The sequence below is a fragment of the Tupaia chinensis genome, unplaced genomic scaffold (assembly GCF_000334495.1).
Source record: "Tupaia chinensis unplaced genomic scaffold, TupChi_1.0 Scaffold148378_1, whole genome shotgun sequence".
Taxonomy (NCBI): Eukaryota; Metazoa; Chordata; class Mammalia; order Scandentia; family Tupaiidae; genus Tupaia; species Tupaia belangeri.
In genome coordinates this window covers 48,547-71,999 of record NW_006208228.1, presented here as the reverse complement: position 1 = coordinate 71,999, position 23,453 = coordinate 48,547, and the positions used below count along the sequence as shown (strand labels likewise).

Sequence of the window (23,453 nt, the reverse complement as noted above, 5' to 3'; positions counted from 1 at the left end):
ATATTTACCATATGACCCAGAAATTTTACTCCTGGGTATTTACCCTAAAGAAATGAAAAATTTATGTCCCTATGAAAATCTATGCACACATGCTTATAGCAACTCCAGCCAAAGCTGCCCAAATCTGGAAGCCACACCAGTGTCCTTCAGCGTGAATAAATAAACATCCACATGCTGGAAGGAAGTCCTACGAAGGACCCAGTGTCACTACAAGTGCAGTTTGAATGGATCTCAGAGGCATTATGCTGTGTGAAAGAAACCAACTCAAAAGGCATCACTCCAGGGCTCCAGGTAGGTGAGGGGTGGAAAAGGCAAAACAGGCCAGAGGGGGCTTGCCAAGGGCTACCGAAGGTGGAGGCTGTGATTACAGTAGGATTGCGTAAGAGGGAGTTCTGGTGCAATGGAACTGTCCTTTATCTTGATTGTGGTAATGGTTACAAATCCATGCATGTGCTAAAATTCATATAACTGCATCCCCAGAGAGACCATTACACTCCATGATAACATAAAATAAAACTTTCTGAATAAACACAGGCCATTTCCACCGTGATCATCCCTCTCCTCAGCTGCTACCTTGACCAAAATCTTAATCATCAGATAATCACTATTTGGTGGTTGATGCCGTCAAAGCTTGCATAGATGATTAATGCTTTCAGTATTAATGTTTGTTTATTATTTTTCACCATTTGTCTTTTCTTTTTCCTTTTTGTAAACAGATTCATTTTGGAATTCAGCTTCCTTTAATACTAAGGCTTCATACCTTCACTTCCCTACTTTCCGCGGAGAGCTCAGTGCTGATGTGTCTTTCTTTTTCAAAACGACAGCTGCCTCTGGAGTGTTTGTAGAGAACTTGGGGATCACAGACTTTATCAGGCTAGAGCTGCGTGGTGAGTCTGCTCTGGACAAAGCTGGGGGGCTCTGGGCCTTAAACCTTTTGGTCGTCTAATTGCCAGTACATTGCTCTGCTTCTGTATTAGTTGAACTTGCTTATTAAGTAGTAAAGTTTTGTTGTCTATCTGTTCTAGTTTTTACTGATTAATTTCTTTCATGAGAGACAAAAACAGAGAGAGAGAGAGAGACAGACAGCCCCCCGACAGATTGTCCACACCAGGATCCAGCCCCCGTCTCAGCCAATCTGAATCACAGACACACGTGCTCCTGGAGTGCTCTGAGCCGGAAGGTCCTGGGATATGAACTCAGGACCTTTTCTGTACGAATCCAGTTGCGTCATTGCCTGGCTCTCTATCATTTAAAAGCATTGCGTAAATAGAGGGTAAAACAATGACATGTGAGCTACACAGTGGTCTAGGCCATGGGACAATTCCGTGCTCTTAACTCAGTGTGTAGTCAGGAGATTAAACCAAATGGGTCAAATAACAAACTGCTTATTAAATTACAAAATCTTTGATTGAACTGGCCAATCATGTTGTTTAATCATATATGAAAAGCTTTATTTCCTACTGTCAAAAAATTCCACATAGTGCTTTTATTTTAAAGTATACAAAGCTTTAACTCACCTTTAAACACAATCACTTTGAGGCAGGAAGTCAGATGACGTGCTAGTTTCCTTCTTAGAGGTAAGTGACTACTGCTCAGAGCTTAGCAAGTTGAACAGTAGACTCTGACATGGAAATGTTAAAGTCAGTCTTTTCTTTCTCCTTCCAGGATGCAAATTAATTTGCCTTCCCAGCCAATTTAGGGTAGCGTTTTCCTCATCAGTGTCCTTGTCTCCTGTCAAGGGACACATTGCCTTGATGCTGCTCTCGTGTCTACTGGAGGCCAGAATTTCTCCCATGGATTAACTTGAGCCACTCTCCTATCTGCAATTCCCAGCTCCTGCTGCATTGACCTTTTCCTTTGATGTGGGGAATGGGCCTTGTGAGGTCACGGTGCAATCACCCACTCCCTTTAACGACAACCGGTGGCACCATGTGTGGGCAGAGAGAAACGTTCAAGAAGCTTCTCTACAAGTGGACCAGCTCCCCATGGAGACCCAGCCTGCCCCTGCCAACGGGCACGTCCGCCTGCAGCTCAACAGCCAGCTCTTCGTGGGTGAGTGCTGCTGATCTGTCCTGGAGGGCAGGATGGAGCCAGAGGGCTCTCGGGGGACGGTGGCCCTGCCAGGCCACTGCCACAGTACGATTGCAGAAAGCTCTGCATTTAGTCCTTCGCATGGTGTTCCTCGGTGTTACTATGCTCAAGTCACAGGTGAGGTCCTGGAGCCGCAGAGCACCCAGCTAGGTTAGGCCCTGAACCTGCACTGGCTGCGTCCCAGGCTTGCATCTGACATTCTGGCCAGTCTGTGCCATTCCTTCTACTTCTCGTCTGTACTATTCCTAAAACATGGTAGTTTTGCTCCATTTCTCCTATTTCACCTGCCGGTGGGGAGAAGAACCTGCCCTATAATGGGCACAGAATCCTCCAGTGTCCCCGCAGAAACACACCATGGAGACCAGCTGGCAGGAGCAGCCCAGAGTGCCTGTCCCCTGCAGGATTGTCACCAGTCTAGCTCCTGGGTCCCCTCGTCCTCCTGCTGGTCATATCCCCTGGTTTATAATGGGGTCTGGTTTTAAAAGACTACAGCTCTGGATAATGGAAGTTCCTTCCCTTCTCTTGTTTACTGTTTTATTATTGTTTTACCCAAAGGAAAAAAAAAAACACATTGTACTACATTATTTTCCAACAGCTCTGTTCTAATTTAGGAACTAAGCAGAGTAAGAAAGTAGTTCTCAGTTATTTCTCCTGTGTTTTAAAGTAAATAAAGGCATGGTCCAACTAAGAATGGATATAAATCACTGGTTAGCATACAGCCTGCTCTGCCGGAGGGTACTAACAGTGCAGAGGGGCTGATTCTATGCAGTGCATTCAAGTGTGTGTGTGTGTGCATGCATACACACACATCCATGTATGCGTGCTTGTACACAACCTATAGTTCCTAAACTCAGCTTCAAGCACAGTTAATTCTCACTGGTATGAAGCTTCACTTCAGACCATCAGACTGTGGCTCAACTTAAGTAATTTTATTTTCTGATTTATAATTCTGAGGATTAATTAACAGAATTACCATGAGCCAATTTGCATGAAAATCTATCCAGAATTTTTTTCTGCTAAGATAATGCTTTTAAAGGCTGAGAAAGTATCACAAGTCAAAAATTCAGATTTGGTGCACTGAACTAAAATCCCTGGGGTTGAGCCCCCAAATCTGTGTGTGTGTGTGTGTTTTGCCAGAGGGTGTATGTGTTTGAGAGAGAGAGAAATTGAGGAAGCACTCTCCATGGGGCATGCCATGCCACAATTCTTTCTCCTCCTTCTCTCCCTCCTTTCAGGACTTTGGGCATGCATATACACATGTGCACCGGTGTGCTTTTCAGGCCGCCAAGTCCAGGACTTGAACAGTGAAGTCAGCCATGTGACATCCAGCTGCCTAAACCACCATGCCACTGACTTGCCCCACATCTGGTTTTTAATAAGCTGTCTGGGTGGTGACTCCTGGGCTTTCGCAGTTGAGAACTATTGCCCCAGGTTCACACGAGACATGATAAAAATACTGTTAATGTTATACCACGTTGATCTCAGTGGACTGGACTGAGCAAGGCAGGCCTGAGTCTAGACTTGGTTTCACTCTTTCACCTTCTTTCTTTTTCTTACCTCCTTTCTCAGCTATACTATAGAGAGCACATGCTTCCCTTTTTTCCTTTAAATTTTGCCAGAGGACACATATACTCTGCAGAGAAGGATGGAAAGAGGGAAGCAAGAAGGCACCCTCCATGGGGCTGTCCCGCCGCAATCCCTCTTCTTTCTCCTCTCCCTCCTCTCATGCATGCATGCCCAGCATGTTTTTTATACTGGGTCCAGGATCCAAACTGCACGGTTGGCTTTGTGGGATCCAGCGTCCTTAACCACCCCGCCACCGGCTGTCCCTGGAGAACTCATCTAGGAAAGGGATGTATATACAGTCCTCCCTCAGTGTCCAGGAGATGGGTCCAGATCCTCAGGTGTCAAGGCCCTTTCATAAGATGGCATAATTGCATTTACAGCGTACACGTATCTTTGCTTATGTTTTAAACCATTTCCAGATTATTTTATTATCTACTAAATATAAATGCTAAGTGAACAGTTGCCACGCTGTATTATTTATTTGCATTTTTTGGTTGTATTGTTTTTACTTTTGTAATAACTATTTTTAATATGGAGCTGACTGAATCTGTGGATGCAGAACTATGGATATTGGGGATCTGTCTGTCTCTATACACACACACACACACACCCCACACACTATGTATATATGTGAGTGTGTGTGTGTCACCACACTATGTATATATATGAGTGTGTGGGGGTGTGTGTACACACTCACACTACACTATGTATATATGTGAGTGTGTATGTGTACACACTCACACCACACTATGTATATATGTGAGTGTGTATGTGTACACACTCACACCACACTATGTATATATGTGAGTTTGTGTGTCACCACACCATGTATACACACACACACACACCACACTATGTATATATGTGAGTATGCGGGGACGTGTGTGTGTATATATACACACTTACACACACCACACTATGCATATATGTATATACACATATATAGTATAGTGCATATATGTACATATATACACACACTATGTACATATGTATATATAGATATATATGTATTTGAGTGTAGAAATGCTTAACTAATAACCTGTGCAATGCTCAACACTGTTTATAAATGTAAGCTTTGAAAAGGATGGACAGGGCGGGCCCTGTAGTGCAGAGTTTAAGTGCTGTGCATTGGGAGCCAGATCTCATGTGGCAGACCGCGGCTCAAATCCTGGCCCCACGGCTTGAAAACACACTGGGCACACGGGCGTGCGTCCCTCCAGTCCTGATGGGATGAAGGAGAGAGAACTGTGGCACGCCACGCCTCACTGATGGACACTTTCTCCCTCTCCTCTCTCTAGCAAGGACGTGGGCCCTCATTCAATTCAAAAAAAAAAAAAAAAAGATCAGAAGCCTTTATTTTGTTTTTTTTTTATGAAGGAACAAATGAAATTTTTTCTTTGGATATTACTTGAAGTCTTTTTAGACTATTTACCAAGTTTACATTTTTAAAAAGTTTTATTTACTCCATATGCTGTTTGATAATTTTTGATAATGTTTGATTACAATCTGTGTTTTCAACATTGTTTGAAAGGTAAGCATTTTCAACTCTCTCCATAAAGCCTCTGGGTGACAAGGAGGCGCCGTCCAGGTGCGGCCGGGCGCACGGCTATTCGCGTGTCTCTTCCTACCAGGCGGAACCGCCAGCAGGCAGCGGGGCTTCCTGGGCTGCATTCGCTCCCTGCAGCTGAACGGGGTGGCCCTGGACCTGGATGGGCGAGCCGCGGTGACGCGGGGGGTGCCGGGGTTCTGCGGGGCAATGCAGCAGTTCCGGCAGCTTGTGCCGCCACGGAGGCCGGTGTCAGGAAGGGCGCCGCGGGGTGGTGTGTGACTGTACCTTCTCTGCCTACGACGGGCCGTTCTGCACGCGCGGTGAGTACGGAGGCTGAACCGGTGCCAGGAGTGGCTATGGCCCAGCCGGGAAGGGTAGGACGTGCTGGGGATTTCCGACACAGCGTGGTCGGTGTCCTACAGTCCTCTGCCACAGTTAGAAGGAGGCTGATCCAGGTCTGGAGATGAGACCTGTCTGGGTCTCTGCAGCCACTGCTGAACCTTGTACTGGGGGATCTGTTAAACATGCCTTCTAAGATGATGGCTGCAGAGCAGTACACGGTGCTCCTTAACTGTGGACTCTGGGAATATATGGGGTCGCTTAGCCATATTTTATTAGCTGAATAAAATAATAATATATAGTTTTTAAATCTGAAAAATATTTTAATGAACAAAAAGCCCTCTGACACGTGTCATTATTATTTTCCCTTTTGGGATATTTAAGGATTTGAGATATTTCTTAAATACACATAAAGCAAGAGTCTCACACTTAATTTGTTGCTAACATAACAAAGAAGTGTGTCGTTACAGAGATTTCTGTGAATTTTGGAGCTGGCTCCTCAGTCATCTACAATTTGCAAGAACATTCCAATTCCACCTTCCGTAAGAACTCCAGCTCCCAGGCAGCCTTATTTCATGAGGGGCTCACTCTGACCAGGGAAGTGGTTACTCTGAGCTTCCGGACCACTGAGACTCCCAGCTTATTGCTGTTTGTGAGCTCCTTCCATGAGGAATACCTTTCAGTTGTTCTTGCCCCAAACGGTGAGTATCTGGTGTCAGAACACAAAGACTGACTTAGAATTGGATGATCTGAATGATGTGGGCCTTTGACTGCTCCACGTCCACACAGAGCAACTCAGTCGTATGCCCTGTGACTCTCACTTTATCAGGGTTGGTTTATCTTTCAGTACACCCACAAATGTTTGTCACAAAAGTGAACACTTCAGTGATTAACTTAAGATGTCTTTTTCTCACAAAAGTTTGGTCCTTGTAAGTATTTGGTGTGAAACTGTGAGGAAACCGTCCTTTCTGTACATGAACAAACAAGATTAGTTTGCCAGTTCATTTTCAAGTAAGATACCTCATTTTATATCTGAAAAATAGTTCCTCCTCTAAGCAAAGTAAAGAAGTGCTTAAACCACATAAAATCCAATATCCACATATATTAGATAAGCATGGTTGTTCTTTATTAACAGTAGTTGAGAAGTCACTCCCCTGATGTCTACTTGAAAAACTAAAGTGGATTAAGACTTACCCAACGCACACCCTCCCGAATGTTCGCCGGCTTCTATAGTTGGAGAACAAAACTACCTTTAACTCAAGTTCAAAAGCACAGGAGGGAAGAAATTAAACCTCTGGAAAAGCCACCCCACATCTCTGATTGATAGGATCTGTAACAGGCAGTGCTAGTGTTATGGGATGGATGCTCTGTGAAGACGAGAACTGTGTGGATCCAGAGATTTGGATGTGGTAGCAAACCACTCACTTCTCTCTTTTCTCTGTTTCTTCAATATGGTAGAAATATTGGGGGTAAAATCCTGGTTGTGCAAAGAAAAAAAAATCATACAGAACCAGGTGGTGAAATGGTTACATCGCTGGACTCTCATGTACTTGACTGTGGTTCGAGTCTTGGACCTGGTAGCTTCAAACTCACATGGGGCATGTGTGCGTGTGTACCCAAAATCCTAAAAGGAAAATGGAGGAGAAGAGATTGCAGTGTGACCATCCCGCCAGAGGATGATTTCTCTCTTTCTGTCTCTCCAGCAGGTGCATACACCCTATAGCAAAAGTCTATCTTAAGGGGACCAGCAGTTAGTGTAATGGCTATGTCGCTGGACTCCCATGTAGCCGACTGCAGTTCGAGATCCAGACCTGGAGGCTTAAACTCGCGTCAGGCACGTGTGTGTGTGTGCCCAAGATCAAGAGAAGAGAATAGAGGAGAAGGGATTGCAGCATGGTCATCTCCCCTATGGGGCGATTTCTCACTTTCTGTCTCCCTGTCTCTCTCTGTCTTTCTGGCAAGCACATGTGCCCTATAGCAAAAACCTCTCAAAAAAAAAAAAAAAAAAAAAGAAATGTCTATCTTAAAAAAAAAGTTAAACAAGTTAATTATACAAATGAAAGAAATACATTTAAAAGTGTTACAATAGTTTATATTAAAAGATGTTATGTTTGTAGAAACTAGGTGTTAATACATTATTGCTTGAGGTTTTGCCATTTAGTAATATCAATATCACATTAATAATTGCTTAGAGTCAGGCCAGCCCAGTGGCCTAATGGTTAAGGGAACTAGATCCCACATGGTTCTAATCTTTGTACCAGGGGCTTGAATAATGTGCTGGATACATGTGTGTGCCTAAAATTCTGACAAGATGGAAAAATGGGGGGGAAGGGTTATGGTCTGAGCATGCCTCATTGGGAGTTGCTTTTCCCCTCCTTCTCCCTCAGTCTCTTTGTGTCCCTCTGGTGAGAGTACTGCTCTCTGACAAAGTTAGAATAATAATAATGGTGGTCTTCCATTGCCAGCCCGACCCTCTGCAGGGCCTAGAGCCAGGGAGGGACAGGATCAATGGGCCCACGTACCACTTACCTAATACCTAAAGATTCGTAAGTCAGTGCTTAGCCACATCAGAATTAGAAAGTTATGGAAATGAGAGGGAAACTGGTGTGGAGCTAAAGTATACCACAGAGAAGTGCACAAGCATACAGCCCCAGAAACCTACCCCCAGGTCAGTGGGGAAAAGTGAGTGCCTCAACAGATGCCTAGAAAACAAAGTAGAGCCTCAAGAAGTAGGAGAAAATCAGAAAGTACATCTTCTTCAAAAGAACACAGCACCTCCTCACCAACAATGAAAAAAGCAAAACAAAACAAAACAAAAAAATTACAGAAAAGATAGAAATAAAATTCAGAATATTCATCATAGCAAAACTCAATGAGATGTGAGAAAAAATAGACGGCCAACTCCAGGATATTAGAAAAAGCAGTCTATGATCGGAAGGAAGAATTCCATAAAGATATAGACAACCTAAAGAAAAATTAAACATAACTCCTGGAGATGAAGGATACAATGAAAGAAAATCAAACTCTCCCTTCAGAACATCAATATCAGATTGGACCATGCAGAAGAATCTCTGATATGAAAGACAAAGTCTCACTTAATCCAAACCATGAAAAATAATGAAAAAAAATTAGTATACAGGAAATACTAGACATCATTAAATGCCCAAATATCCATATAATGGGAATTACAAAAGACTAAGAAGCTGGTGAAGGCATAGAAAACCTCTTTCATGAAATACCACCTGAAAGCTTTCCGAATATAGAGAAACAAAGACATTCAAATCCAGAAAACCTGAAGAACAGAAAACAATCTACATCATATTCTCTCCATGGCACATCATAGATTGGTAAAAATCAAAGACAGAGACAAAATTCTAAAAATGGCAAGAATGAAGCATCCAGTTAAATACAAAGGCTATCCTATCAGGCTAACATCAGATCTGTCAACTGGAATGATACAGGCAAGGAAAGAATGGGAAGACTCAAATGCTGAAAGAAAAATGATTTCAACCAAGAATACCCAAGTATACCCAGCAAGATTATCCTTCAAATGGGAAGGAGAAATAAAAACATTTTCAGATAAGCAAAAACTGAAAAAATATACAAAAGGTAGGCCAACTCTTCAAGAAGTACTGAAGGGAGGACTTTATCAGGAAAACTAAAAAGAGAAAAATAGAAATAATAAAACACAAAATAACAAAGAAAATGACTAACAAAATGACTGGGGTACATCCACAAATACTGATAATAATATTCATTGTTGATAGATTAAATTCTTCAATGCAAAGACACAGACTGGCTGAATGGATAAAAATATCAGGAGCATTGTCTGCTACCTACAAGAAAACACTTTCTCTGATAAGACATAGACTGAAAGTGAAGGGCTGGAAAAAGATACTCCACGCAAACAGAAACCAAAAGAAGGCTGGAGTTATGATACTGATATCAGACAAAACAGACTACAAGACAAAAATTGTAAGAAGAGACAAAGAGGGACACTACATAGTACTAGAGCAGCAAATCCACCAAGAAGATATAACACATATAAATATCTATGCACCCAACACCGGAGCACCTAAATACCTTAAAGAAAGACTGCTAGATCTAAAAAGAGAGAGAGAGAGGCTGCAGCACACTCATCACTGAGGATCTCAGCACTCCACTGTCTCCTATGGACAAATCATCTAGACAAACAACAAACAAAGAGGTACAGCAGCCAAACAATCCAAAACCAAATGAATTGGTTGTATATCAATAGAACGGTTCACCCAACATCCACTAAATACACATTCTTGTCACTCCTACATGTAACATTTTAGAGATAGTCCACATGATAAGACATAAAACAGGTCTTTACAAGTTCTAATGTGTAAAAGGTATACCCAGCATTTTTTCTGGTCACAGTGGAATTAAACTTGAACTCAACTATAGAAGAACCCTTGGGAATACATACAAACATGGGAACTAAACAACGTACTCCAGCATGACTTTACAATCACTGAAGAAATTAAGACTAAAATTGAAAGATTCATTGAAACCAATAGTAATGAACACACACATTTTCATAACTTACAAGACACAGAAAAAGCAGTCCTTAGAAGGAAGTTTATAGTAATTAGTGCTTACAAGGAAAAAAATAGAAAAGTGGCAAATAAACTCACAGCACACCTCAGGGATCTAAAAGCAAACAAAAAATCCCCAAAACATCAGGAGAAAAATAATGATGATTAGAGCATAAAGAAATGAAATAGAGAATAAATGAACTATACAGAAAATAAATGAAGTCAAACTAGTTCTTTGAAAAGATAAACAAAATTGACACACTGGTAGCTAGACTAAGTCAAGAGAAGAACAGAGAGAATGAGATAAATAAAATCAGCAGTGAGACAGGCAATATTACAACAGACATAACAGAAATACAAATGATCATGAGGGAATAGTATGAGTTACTATGTACCAACAAACAGAAAAACCTAGATGAGATTAACAAATTTGGGGACATATATAATCTACAAAGGTTGAACCAGAAAGACATGGAAAGCCTGAATAAACCAATAACAAGCAATGAGGTCAAAACAGTAATAAATAGTCTTACAACAAAGACGAGCACAGGTCCCAATAGCTTTACGTTTGAATTCTACAAAACATTTAAAGAACTAACCCCAGTTCTTCTCAAATTCATTCATTCTTTCTTTCTTTCTTTCTTTTTTTTTTTTTTTTTTTTGAGAGGTTTTCACTATAGGGCGCATGCACTCGCCAGACAGACAGAGAGAGACATAGAGACAGAAAGCGAGAAATCATCCCCCGGGGGAATGGTCACGCTGCAATCCCTTCTCCTCCATTCTCCTCTCGGGATCTTGGGCACGCACGCACATGCGCCCGATGTGAGTTTTAAGCCACCAGGTCCAGGACGCGAACTGCGGTTGACTACATGGGAGTCCAGCGACATAGCCATTACGCTAACTGCTGGTTCCCTTCTCAAATTATTTCTAAAGATTCAAAAGGAAGGAACCTTCCCAAATTCATCCTATGAAGCTTCCATCACCCTGATCCCACACATAGCCAAGGACAGAATGAAAAAAGAAATCTCCAGACCAATATCCATGATAAATACAGATGCAAAAATTCTCACCAAGATACTACCAAATCATATCTAACAACACATTAAAAAGATTACCACGACCAAGTAGGCTTTATCCCAGGGGTGGTTCAACATATGCAAAGCAACAAATGTAATACATCACATTGATAGAAGAAAAGATATAATATGGTTATATTAATGATACAGAAAAGCATTTGATAAAACACAACATCCCTTCATGATTAAGACTCTCAGCAAAATCAGCATAGAAGGGACATTTCTTAAGAAAATAAAAGCCATATATATGACAAGCCCATAGCTGACACCATACTGAATGGAGAAAAGCTTTTCCACTGAAAACTGGTACAAGAAAAGGTTGCCCCCTTTCTCCGCTGCTTTTCAACACAGTACAGGAAGTCTTTGTCAATGCAATCAGACAACAGTAAAATAAAAGACATTTAAATGGGAACAGAAGTGAAATTATCTCTATTTGCAGATGATATGATTATATAAACAGAAAGCCCAAAAGAATACACAGAAAAAAAACTCCTGGAAGTGATAGATGAATACAGTAAGTAACAGGATACAAAACCAACATAGTAGTACAAAAATCTATAGCTTTTTTTTGTCTAGAGAGATTTTTGCTATAAGGCACATTTGCTCACCAGAGAGAGAGAGAGATTGAAAGTGAGAAATCACCTCCCAAGAGAGATGGTCATGCCTACATCCCTTCTCCTCCATTCTTCTCTCAGGATCTGGGGCATGTTCGCACATGCGCCCAGTGTGAATTTGAAGCCACCAGGTCCGGGACTCGAACAGCGATCAAATATGTGGGAGCCCAGTGACATAACCATTAAACCATCTGCTGGTCCCTCAACATCTCTTGTAAGGGAAATGCAAATCAAAACCATGATGAGACAACACCTAAGTTGGCTCAGAATGGCTAAGATTTAAAAAATAAAGAATAAAGGCTGGTGAGGCTGTGATGAAAAGGGAAATGGGAACTCTCCTACACTGTTGGTGGGAATATAAATTAGTACAGCCACTGTGGGAAACAACTTGGAGGTTCCTTAAAAAACCTACAAATAGAACTACCATTTGACCTGTAATTCCACTGCTGGGTATCTACTCAGAAGATAGGAAAACCCTCAGTTGGAAAAACACTTGCATACCATGTTCATTGCAGCATTATTCACAATTGCTAAGACACAAGTCAGCCCAAATGGGCAAGATCAGATGAATGGATTGGAAAAATGTGGCACATATATCCTATGGAATACTGCTCAGCCATAAAGAACAATGAGACCTTGACATTTGAGACAAAGTAGACAAATATGGAAGATTTAATGCTAAATGAAGCAAACAATACTATGAAAGGCAGGCATTGTATGTATCCACTTAATATATACCAAATGTCTGCACTCTGTGGAAGAAATTGAAAGATTGGAAGGTATAATAACAAGGAGAGCAACTGAAGATACTAGAAACAGTTTAGGAGGGGATGGATAATGGAGTGGAAGAAAGGGAATCAAGGGTAAAATACATTTAACAGAAACAAAAATAAAAAGTTATCTGTTGATGATAATGTACATGGTAATACCTCTAATTTGAATAATATACACTGTATTCATGCTGAGAAAAACCATTTTGTATGATGTGAAGATATGCAGTGATTAAATATAAATTTAAAAATGAATAATAATTATAATATATAATATAATAACTTACACTTTTATTCTTTAGTACATGAAAATGGGAGAACTGGGAAAAGAAGCTGCTTATTATAATTCATTTCATCTTGACTTTTTTAAAAAAAAGGATTATCCCATTTAACTTTATCCATTTATCCATTTATTTTTAATTTGTCCAGAGAGGGATAGAGTGAGAGAGAAAGAGAGGTCATCTTGACTTTTAAAATGGAGGTGATTGGATTTAGATTTACAGTTGGGCCCTGGAATGGAACATAAATTATTACTATTTCAGGAAAAGTGAATGTTGGTACACCCAAGTCGATCCAAGTCGGTGCTCTGCAGATTCTAATTATATGAAATATGTAAAAACAAAATGTGCTTTAGACCCTGTATTGGCAGGTTTTAATAAAATTCTGCTTTAGTTAAAAAATGTCACTTTTTCATTCTTTAGGAAGTCTGCAGATCAGATATAAGCTAGACAAACACAAAGAACCTGATGTCTTCAACTTCAGTTTTAAAAACCTGGCAGATGGGCATCTTCACCAAGTGAAGATTGACCGAGAAGCGGCAGTGGTCTCTGTGGAGGTAAGACAGTGACTCAGCCACAGTGGCATCCTTGAAACGGTGATTCTTAGACTGTGTGGCTGAAGCAACATTTTGGTAGTAAATCCTCATAAAGAAGAAACACATTCAGTACTGTTCTTCTAGAAGTCTTGTAGATATAAAACATAGCCAAGGAATTTTGTATTGCTTGGCAGTGCTTATTTAACAGTGAGATTGTCAACAATATTATTCACATTTGACTATTTAAAACATCTAGCTATCCTCATTGGTTTTCCTTTATTTAGTTGGTAGGGAAATGTCTGATTGATCACAGTGACTACTGGTGATATCCCAGTGTAATTCATTCCCACCAAATACATCTGTTCTTACACATGTTGCGGTGATTTCAACACAAAGAAAAAAGCCAAGATCTTGTTTAAAATGGGAATACAGCTTTTTACAGTATCATAGTGTGTACGTATGTATGTATGCATGTATGTATGTATTTTCAAAGGTTGTTGTCATAAGGCACATGCACTCGTGGAGAGACAGAGTCAGTGAGAGGGAAAGTGAGAAGTCATCCCCTAGGGAGAGTTGCCATACCACAATCCCTTCTCATCCATTCTCCTCCAGGGATTTGGGGCACACACAGCCACTCACTGTGAGTTTCAAGCTGCTGTGTCCAAGACTGAAGCCACGGTCAGCCATGTGGGAGTCCAGCACCATGCCACCTGCTAGCCTCATATCACAGTATTTAAATGATGCATTGTCACTGGGTTTTAAAGAGGAACCTTTATACAAGCTTTGGGGTTGAAATAGCTTGTTGTGTCTCTGTGGATTGACCAGTTGTGGGCACGAAAGGTAGAGGAAGAAAGGCTAGACAGTGGGGTGGAGTGGGAGCTGCGGTATTAGAGAAGTTGTTACAGTTTTTTCCTGTCTAAATCATCTGTTGTTTGGGTGAAGTTGGTTTCTTTAACCTTTGTGATGGTCCTAACATGTAGCATCCTTTTATCATTTTTCTTGCCTCCCTTTGATTTCCATCCTCCTGCCACCAAAATTGCTTGCCATTTCAATGTTCACATCTTTGGGACATTTAAAAGGTTAACCAGAATGCAAGAAGACAAGCCATCCTGTCATCAGGGACAGAATTCAATGCTGTCAAATCCCTCATGTTGGGGAAGATTTTAGGTAAGTGGAAGAATGGCCCCCACCTCCCACCCCCCACCGTGATGTGTAACTAAAGTGCTAAGTTACAGGTGTGGGAAGCATTTGTCCTGCTGACAGCGCTCCTTGTCGCTTTCACAGTTTCCCAGTGAGTGATAATCAAGGTAGAAAGACACAAGTGAGTGTGCATGGAAGCACAACATGAGCCAGAACTCTCCTTGAAAAGGCTTCCACACATGCCCTCTCCCTTGGCAGTCAAGCCAATATTAGAAACTTAATTTTTTTTAACAATTCAGGAAAGCTGAAATTGGGTCAAATATAGAAATCACTTAATAGTAAGAGTAAATGTAGAGGCAGGCAGAGGCGCAGTGCTAAAACACGGTACACTGTGAGGCCGACGCACAGGGGAAGGTTCCCGGTCCGTGTCTGGAGGCCTCCCTCAGTACACCAAGCATGCTTAGCTTATCCTGGACTGGCAGAGGCTAGGCTGTGGTTTGTAGCTCCAAGACCCTATTGGGGTGTGCTCTCTCTCTCATTCTCTGATGGAAGAAATAAATAAACAAACCTTTTTTAAAAAAACTATATTTAAGTTAAAGGAATGATAAAGATTTTTAACTGTTTTTTTTAAGCAAGTGAATACACTTTGAGCTATGGCCTGGGTCCTACTTTGCCTGTGCATTGAGGTGAGGTACATCCTGAGCTGCTAGTGATCCTTGCAAAACCACAGCCCAGATACCCTTCGGACATGCGTTCTGGCTGCCACTTATCTTCCATCAGTGCGCTAGAGTAGAATTATCCTGTACTATTTAGGCATCACATTTTTATGTCTTTTTAATTTTTTTCCTTTTAACAAGAATTAAATTTAAATAAAAATTGTAAAAGTTATTTCTCTTCCTCTTGTAAACTATACATCAAGTGATATCTAAGTTACTTGGGGAAAATCCTCTTGTGGCCCGTGTATTATTTTTTGTCTCGTACTTACACACCCTTGGGTCTCTTTGTGCTAAATAATTGATGGTGTCTTTATTACTTTCTTAGCCATTAATTATTTTGGTCATTTCTTCTACCTCTCGTAGATAACAGCACAGTTCTAGACTGTTAGGGGAGATTGTGAATGGATGTTCAAAATATGTTGAGAAGCCAGTAACTTACAGCCGCCAAGGCTTTCAAACATGATGGCAATGAATTGTGACTTCGCACTTTCTAAGCCGAGGAAAGGTTGCGACCTGAGTGCTCACTCGGGGTGCTGTCATCGTTGGGAAAAGTGGCCGTGGAAAGCTCAGCCAGAGCAGCTACAAGAGCCCTGTGAGACACGTGGTGCGAAGGGTGCAGATGCGGCAGCTCGGTGCCGTGTGCAGTTCTCGTGTAGTCTAGTTAGTGCCTGAGGTGTGGATCTGCAGCGTTACTGCCCCTTCCGGTGGGGACACGCATGGGCCTTAGGAGAACAGGCAGGAGAAGCAGCTCGTGCTGCAGGTGCTTCTGTGAGTGGGGAAACAATGATCGGGCTAGTGAAGGCAAGTAGAAACGATAGTGGTTGTTTCACATTCCATCTTGGAAAATGGTGGTTGCTCTTAACAGCACAGTGCCCTAGTCTCCCGTGGACTGGCTGTGTTTCCTTGGCATGTCTGGACGTCCCTGTTTTCATATTGGTAGACTTTTAAATTCTATGTAAAAGTGGCAAAGTATAGGCAACCAGAAAGAGTTAGAAAAACAAATTGAAGAAATAAACCATATTTCTAGATGATATGATCGTATATTTAGAAAACTCTAAGAATTCCGCTATAAATACTGTAAACTGATCAATGAATTCAGTGAAGCTATTAGATTAAAAAACAAAAACAACATACAACAACAGTTGTGTTTCTGTACACTAATGAGTTATCCCAAGTAGAAATAAAGATAACAATTACAATAGCTAAAGAATTAAATACTTAGGAATAAATTTAACCAAGTAGGTTATTCAGCCAGATAGGAGGAATAAGTTTAAGAACATGGTGACTATAGTTAACTAACTATTGTATCCTTGTAAATCACTGAGAGATTTTAAGTATTGTCAGCACAAAAAAGTTATAAGTGTGTGAGGTAATGCATGTGTTGATTAGCTCAACTTAAGTCATTCCACAATGCACACATATTTCAAAACACCATGTTTTTTCATGATAAATATACACAATTTTTGTTAACTTAAAAATTAATGAAGAAATAAGTGCTAGGGAACCAGCAGTTAGTGCAATGGCTATGTTGCTGGACTCCCACGTAGTCGACCGCGGTTTACGTCCCAGACCCGGTGGCTTAAAACTCACGCCGGGCAAGTGTGTGTGCATGCCCAAGATCCTGAGAGGAGAATGGAGGAGAAGGGATTGCGGCGTGACCATCCCCCTGGGGGGTGATTTCTCGCTTTCTGTCTCTATGTCTGTCTCTGTCTGTCTGGTGAGCGCACGTGCCCTACAGTGAAAATCTCTCAAAAAAGAAAAAAAAAAAAAGAAAGAAGTGCTGGATAACGTGTCATAGTTTAGAACAACTGTAAAATTAATGATTCCTTTCTTAGTCTGTTGGCTTCTTTTACTTTAAGTTAATGAAACTCAGCTTATACTCTCCAATCCAAACACAAAATTGTAGTCTTTTATTTGCTAAATTATCTTAATATAACAGAAGAGCCAGAAAACAGCCATTTTAAAATAAAGTTATCAGAAACATGAAAAGTTTTATTAGTCTTTGATTCAAGATATATGCATCCAGGTAGACAGTAAATGAATATTTATTATTTTATTAAACTCAATTGCTTCAGACTATAAACGTAATTGCTAAGTTGATTTTTACAGTCCAAGAGACATGCTTTTGAATATATCATTCTGGAATAAAAATACTAACAGCTTCAATTCTGTGCTATTAATCCTCTATATATTAACTTGTGAGAAAACAAAACCTTCTAATTAACATCCTCTTTTCCTCCCTCAACAAAGCACTAGCAAATCTAACCTAGCAATTTATAACATTTTTTTTTTTTGGAGAGGTTTTTGCTATAGGGCGCTTGTACTCACCAGACAGACAGAGATGGAGAGACAGAAAGCGAGAAATCACCCCCCGGGGGGATGGCCACACCGCAATCCCTTTTCCTCCATTCTCCTCTTGGGATCTTGGGCATGTACGCACACGTGCCCGGCGTGAGTTTCAAGCCACTGGGTCCAGGACGCGAACCACGGTCGACTACATGGGAGTCCAGCAATATAGCCATTACGCTAACTGCTAGTCCCAGCAATTTATAACATTATTATACTCTATGACCGAGTGAGATTTATCCCAGGAATACAAAGTTTGTTCAAGATGAAAATCAATCATCGTAATACATCATATTAATAGAATAAAGGACAAACACATGTTCACCTCAGTGGATACAACAAAAATGTGAAAAAAAATGTCAAGGTACTTTTATAGTTAAAAATGCCAGACAGTCTAGGAGTAGAAGGACATAGCCTCACGTGATAAAAGGCATCCACAGATAATATCGCACTCAATGTTGGATGGCTGGGAGTCTTCTCCCTCATATCAGAAACAAGACAGAAAATGCATGGTTAAACTATGGCTGTAAGGCAATCCCTTCTCCTCCGTTCTCCTCTCAGGATCTTGGGCACGCATGCACACGCGCCCGGCGTGAGTTTTAAGCCACTGGATCCGGGACGCGAACCGCGGTCAACTACATGGGAGTCCAGTGACATAACCATTACTCTAACTGCTGGTTCCTTGGTTTTACAGCTTTGTAAGCAGACTAAAAGCCCATTGAACTGCTCAGTTAAAAGGGGTAAATTTTACATTATGTGAGCTGTATCTCAATGATAAGAAAAACATGGATATTCATTTCCCATGCCTCTTTATGGGTATGTGCATTCGGGGAGAGCGACAACAGTGAGCTATAATTGCACATTTACTGGAAGGTGTGAACAAGCTCACTCATGAACAGGGTTTGAAGGAAGCGATAGGAAAGAACCAGAAGGGACCAGGGCCAAAACCACTGATTCCGAGCCAGGGTATGGCAAGAGGAGGCTGGGTAAGCTCATGTCCCAACTTTGAACAGGACCATGAGCTAAGAGCAGCAAACAAGTAGACTGTTTCAAACATTGTCAACCTAAGAGAATACTGAGGCAAAGGAAGCAAAGTACAAGTTCGTTTGGGCCAGGGTTGAGGGCAGTTTTCTGAGGACAGTATCCATGTTACCCTGCCTGGTGTGTACTCAAGTCTTAGAGCTCAGAGTAATGTAAAGGCAGAAGTTGTGAATGGGAGGGAGAGTACACTGCTGTTTGTCAAGGCCTTACAGAGGATGAAGTGCATAGCAGGCGGACTTCACAGCTGCTAACTGACTAAATACTGCGAGTAGAGCACAGGATGTCCTGGCATGCTACATCTTAAATGCCTTGCAGTCAGACACTGAGTTGTAACCGCTGGATAAAAAAACATTTTGATGGTTACAGCAGATACACATGACAGGGTCTCTGTTGTTCACTGTTGTCTGAGCCTTGAATTGCGCATGCCCCACAGTGCTTGGATGACCGGCCTACCTCTGTCAGCATTCCTTCATGCCATCACATGTAGCAGTAGTTCACTCACCTCCACCGCTGTCTGAATACAACACAATTTGTTTATCTGTTCTCATATGGATGCTGTGTATTTGGGGCTGTTAATCTCCGATGGCAGCTTTATAATAGTACTTCATTGCGCTTTTTATCAGTTACTATCGATTTAAATATACATCCTTGACTTACCACATACTACTTAAAATACACACTTTGCAAATCACTTGAAGACCTTAGCACATTTTATTTCCACTTCATGTCCTCTCTCACCCTTTTGCTATTGTCGTGTATTTTGCTTTATTTTCCAGAAGGTATTATTGTTGCTGCTGTTTTAAACAGCCAATATGCATCTTGGATTACCCTTATAATTATACCAGGGAGAGAAGGGTGCTCTTCATTGCTTCCTGAAATCCATGAATCATTCACTTTTGTTTCTTGATTTTTAGTTTCTGACGAGAGCCTCAGAGAATCTTGGAAATGTCTCTTCTAATTGCTCCCATGCTTAATGCCCACACCTGTTGGAAACCCTTCTTATTGTGGGTAGCTTAGAGCTCTTCCCACACACACTTCTAATCTTCGCAACTGCCTTTTCATTTCAGACCTTTTCTTAGAAGTGCTTGTTCCTCACAAGGTCAAACGCTCTCACACAGGTTGGAATGCACACATCTTACACCACAGAAAAGCAGCACTACCGAGCCTCTGAGACAGTGGAGAGTTTGTGTCCCAGGCAACATGTTAGATATTTGGTTGTGTTTTTTAAATTTCTTACCTAGAACAAGATTTTGTTTTCGTTTTTTCTATAGGATGCATGCACTCACCAGAGAGAGACGGAGGGAAGGTGAGAAAGCACCCTCCAGGGGGATGGCCATGCCTCAGTCCCTTCTACTCCACTCTCCCCGTGGGATTTTGGGCACTCATGTCCATCATCCTGGCATGATTTTCAAGCTGTTGAGTCCAGGACTCGAACTGCTCCACCAGCATGTAGGATCCAGCACCTTAACCTATACACCACCTGCTGGCCCACCATAGAACAATCCTAAAAGATAAAACGATTAAGTTTGTATTTTATTTAAAGTGACTTGAAGTTCTTTTCCAAGCCGCAACAGAAGTGAACTTCACCCTCAGCCCACCCTGTGGCCACTGAAAAACCACTTTTCAGTCCCCTCGTTGCCCAGGGGATCCTGTGTGCTCTCCTCCTGCTTCCTGTTGATATGCCGGTGTTCTCGAGATGTCACTCACTCCCATCCTGATGTGTCAGTCACTAATAATGCACCAAGCATTCTCCTATGGCTTCCTACCTTTTTCTACTTTTAAAAAAGTGTATCCATTCATTTCTTCCATGAGAGAGAGGAAGACAGAGGCAGCCCAGCAGGGTTTCTTCTCCCTGATCCGCTCCAGCCTCAATGAGCCTGGACCACAGGCACTTGCACGTGTGCTCAGCATGCACAGTGATGCCCCAGGCTGTGAAAGCAAGATCTTCCCAGTGGGTCAGTTGTGTTACCGTGGTGCCACTGGCCCCTCTTCTCTAGCTTTAATGACAAGAAAAGCTTTGAGTCAAAAGGAAGGGTCCTTAATGATGGAATTTCAGAAAGACGTTTACACTCTTTGTCTTTCTAAGCAGTGTTCTATTAATTCTGATGCTAACTGTGCGTGGATTCAGTTCTGAGAAGTGGTGGTTTGCCTCCACTCCCAACTCAACCCACTTGTGCTCCTGAACTAAGGAGCCCTGAGTCCAGCCCAGCAGGCAGGAAGAAGCTGAGGGATATGAATAGGAGAGTTGTGGTGGGGACTTTGGTGGGGACTTTGCCCTGAGGGCTGAAAACATAGCAGACTGGTAGGGTGGGCAGTGAAGTCCATGGGTCCTAGGGGAAGCGTGGCTGGCAGAGCACTCAGGACTAAAGGAGGAAGTCCACACGGCTCCTGGTGACCATACCACTCGTGGAGGGAGGACTAGAGACTCTCCAGGCACTTTGTTGGGGTCCGTCTGCCTGTAGCTTTCTGTATGATTCCAGGGAAGCTGCCCCTTCCATATGACCCATGTGTCATATCAGATGCCCAGCCAACGGGTCCCAGTAGGCAGGGTAGTAAAGGAGTAAGTAGTCCTCACTGGGGGAGCCTAGCAGCGATGGTGGGAGGAAGGGGTTGGGAGGAGGAGGGAGGAGGAGGGAGGAGGGAGGGAGAGGGAGGAGGAACACAACAAATACTCTTACACAAGAACAGACCCCTGAAGGAGACAAAACTAGGATGAAATTTGGAACACAAGGAAACTGAAACAGTGACACATATGGAATTAAAATTAGTTGATTTTTCCAAATTTCACTGGGTGATCTGAAGGAGAAAATCATCACTATCCAATAAATTGTGATCTGGAATATCATGTAGATGAAATGCCTCAAGCCACAGAGCCAAAAGATTATAGAGACAGAAAGGAGGGAAAATTAGAGACATGTGGAAATCAAACATAGGAAAGCTCACACGAATAATCAGAGATCCAGAGAGAGAATTAGAAGGAAAGACAATAATTATGTAACTGAAAATTGGACAGTTTGAGCTAGAAGAAAACTCAAATTGTAGACTGAAAAGATCAATTTTGATGAGAAAAGATACATCTGGAAAAATTCTAATAAAATTCCTGAATTACAAAGCCACAGAGAAAAATCTTCCACATTTTCTAGGCAGAAGTTCCTACAATGAAAAGACGATGATTGGGGATCAGTCTTTTTTAATAGTGGAATCCAAAAATGATGGAATAATATTGTGCTATTAAGAATGGGTGGCAACTTCACCCAGTTTATCATTTATCTGACACTTAGGTATATGCTGTGATAACAACAAAAGAATTGAGATTAAATATTAACCACATATCCTTTGTAAGGAAAACAGTAGATAATTACTTGAGATTAGTACTTCAGTCAAAAAATGAGGCCCAGCCATGTGGCACAGGAGTAAACCGAGTGCCCCGCAGGCTGGAAGCCAGATGGCCAGCCACAGGTGTGGATCCCGGCTTGGCTTCCAAACAGCCTTCCACTTTGCACAGTGTTGAGCCCATTATGCAAATCCAACCAAATTATTTCCTATAGTTTACAGTGTATTATCAGGAAATGGAGACAAATGAGAAGTGCTCTCAAAAACTAAAATTTTTCAAAGGAAAAAAGGTTGTCTTGAGAGATTAATAACAGCACCAGGAGAAAGTGGATCAGAGCTGGGATTTTGCGTGAACTCAGAGAAAACACGGAATATATCAGAGGGTTTTTCAAAAAGGTCATGGGGCCTATCCTGAAAAACCAATGCATGGATTGCAAGATGTTTCTGTACCAAAATAAACTGGTAATTTAATGTCTCCCAACCTTTTGCCGCCCCTTGTATGTATGCACTGTATTCCTTAAAGCATGTGACCTAGTGTCTGCCCCTCCGGGCTAGCAATCAGGAATGTACCCTGAAGGTACTAACAGAGAAGGAAGAGCAGCTTACTGAGAACTCATGCCTGGATCCAGTCCCCATCTCACATCACACATCTAACTCCCCAGGTATAAAACAACAAAACTACAGGGCCCTGAGCTCAAGCGGAACGTGCTAGCCGCGTCAGTCCTTAGCGCTGCCCAGCCTGTGGAAGCCAGCTGGTGAAGGGCAGCTACTCCAGGAAAAGGTCAACGTGCCCTTTGGTGACAGAAGGAGCAGGGCAGGGAGCGGAGCGGCCCAGTAGATAACACTCTGGCCGTGTTACATCCGGCAGCCTCGTGTTCAGATTCATGCCCACTGAACAAACGGGAGGGCAGGACAGGACAGGAGCAGGAGCTGGCCCAGCACAGGCCAGAATCGGCGCCAGGACTCAGTGGATGTTGCGGGACGACCTTTGCTCTGCTTGGGTCTCCTAATAACCAGGGTCGATGAAACAAGGCTGCAGGGCGTGAGGTAGTGGGGAAGGGGGGCGCCGCCCTCCGTCAGGGACAGGCCCTCTCCTGGGCCTTGAGGACCATCAAGACTGACGACGCCTAGAAGGTCGCAGGGAGCCGCAGGTGTCCTCGAACGGAGGCAGGTCCCTAGACCCGCGGGAGGACTGGCCCGGTCCCGTCCAGATGCATTGAACGGTAACCTCCCGGAAGCAGGCGGCCGAGGACTCCCTGGTCTGCGCCCGAGGTCACCGCCCGCCTGTCCTCACAAAGCCACAGCGATGCGCCCGCTACTCTGCAAGCCGGAGAGGGCTAAGAGCGGGGCGGGTGCGCGCCGTGCGAACGCGGCGTCCTGGCGGGTCCTCGGCGCCCGCGCCCTAACCCAGTGTCCCCTCTTCTCCCGCAGAGCCCCCGGGCTCGGATCCCGACACGCGGAGGGGCGAGGCGCGCGGACTTCCCCGCGTGCCCCTT

The 23,453-nt window shown here is 42.6% G+C and overlaps 1 protein-coding gene across 1 annotated transcript in view; it reads left to right on the top strand.

The window, feature by feature from the left end:
* Window positions 1-23,453, top strand: part of LOC102479195 (contactin-associated protein-like 3) — a 215,268-nt gene that overhangs the window by 191,327 nt on the left and 488 nt on the right. Inside the window, 6 exon segments of the mRNA XM_027769064.1 lie at window positions 1,834-2,052; window positions 5,289-5,397; window positions 5,399-5,526; window positions 6,016-6,246; window positions 13,269-13,402; window positions 14,461-14,548. Coding sequence (XP_027624865.1) covers window positions 1,834-2,052; window positions 5,289-5,397; window positions 5,399-5,526; window positions 6,016-6,246; window positions 13,269-13,402; window positions 14,461-14,548 — 909 coding nt within the window.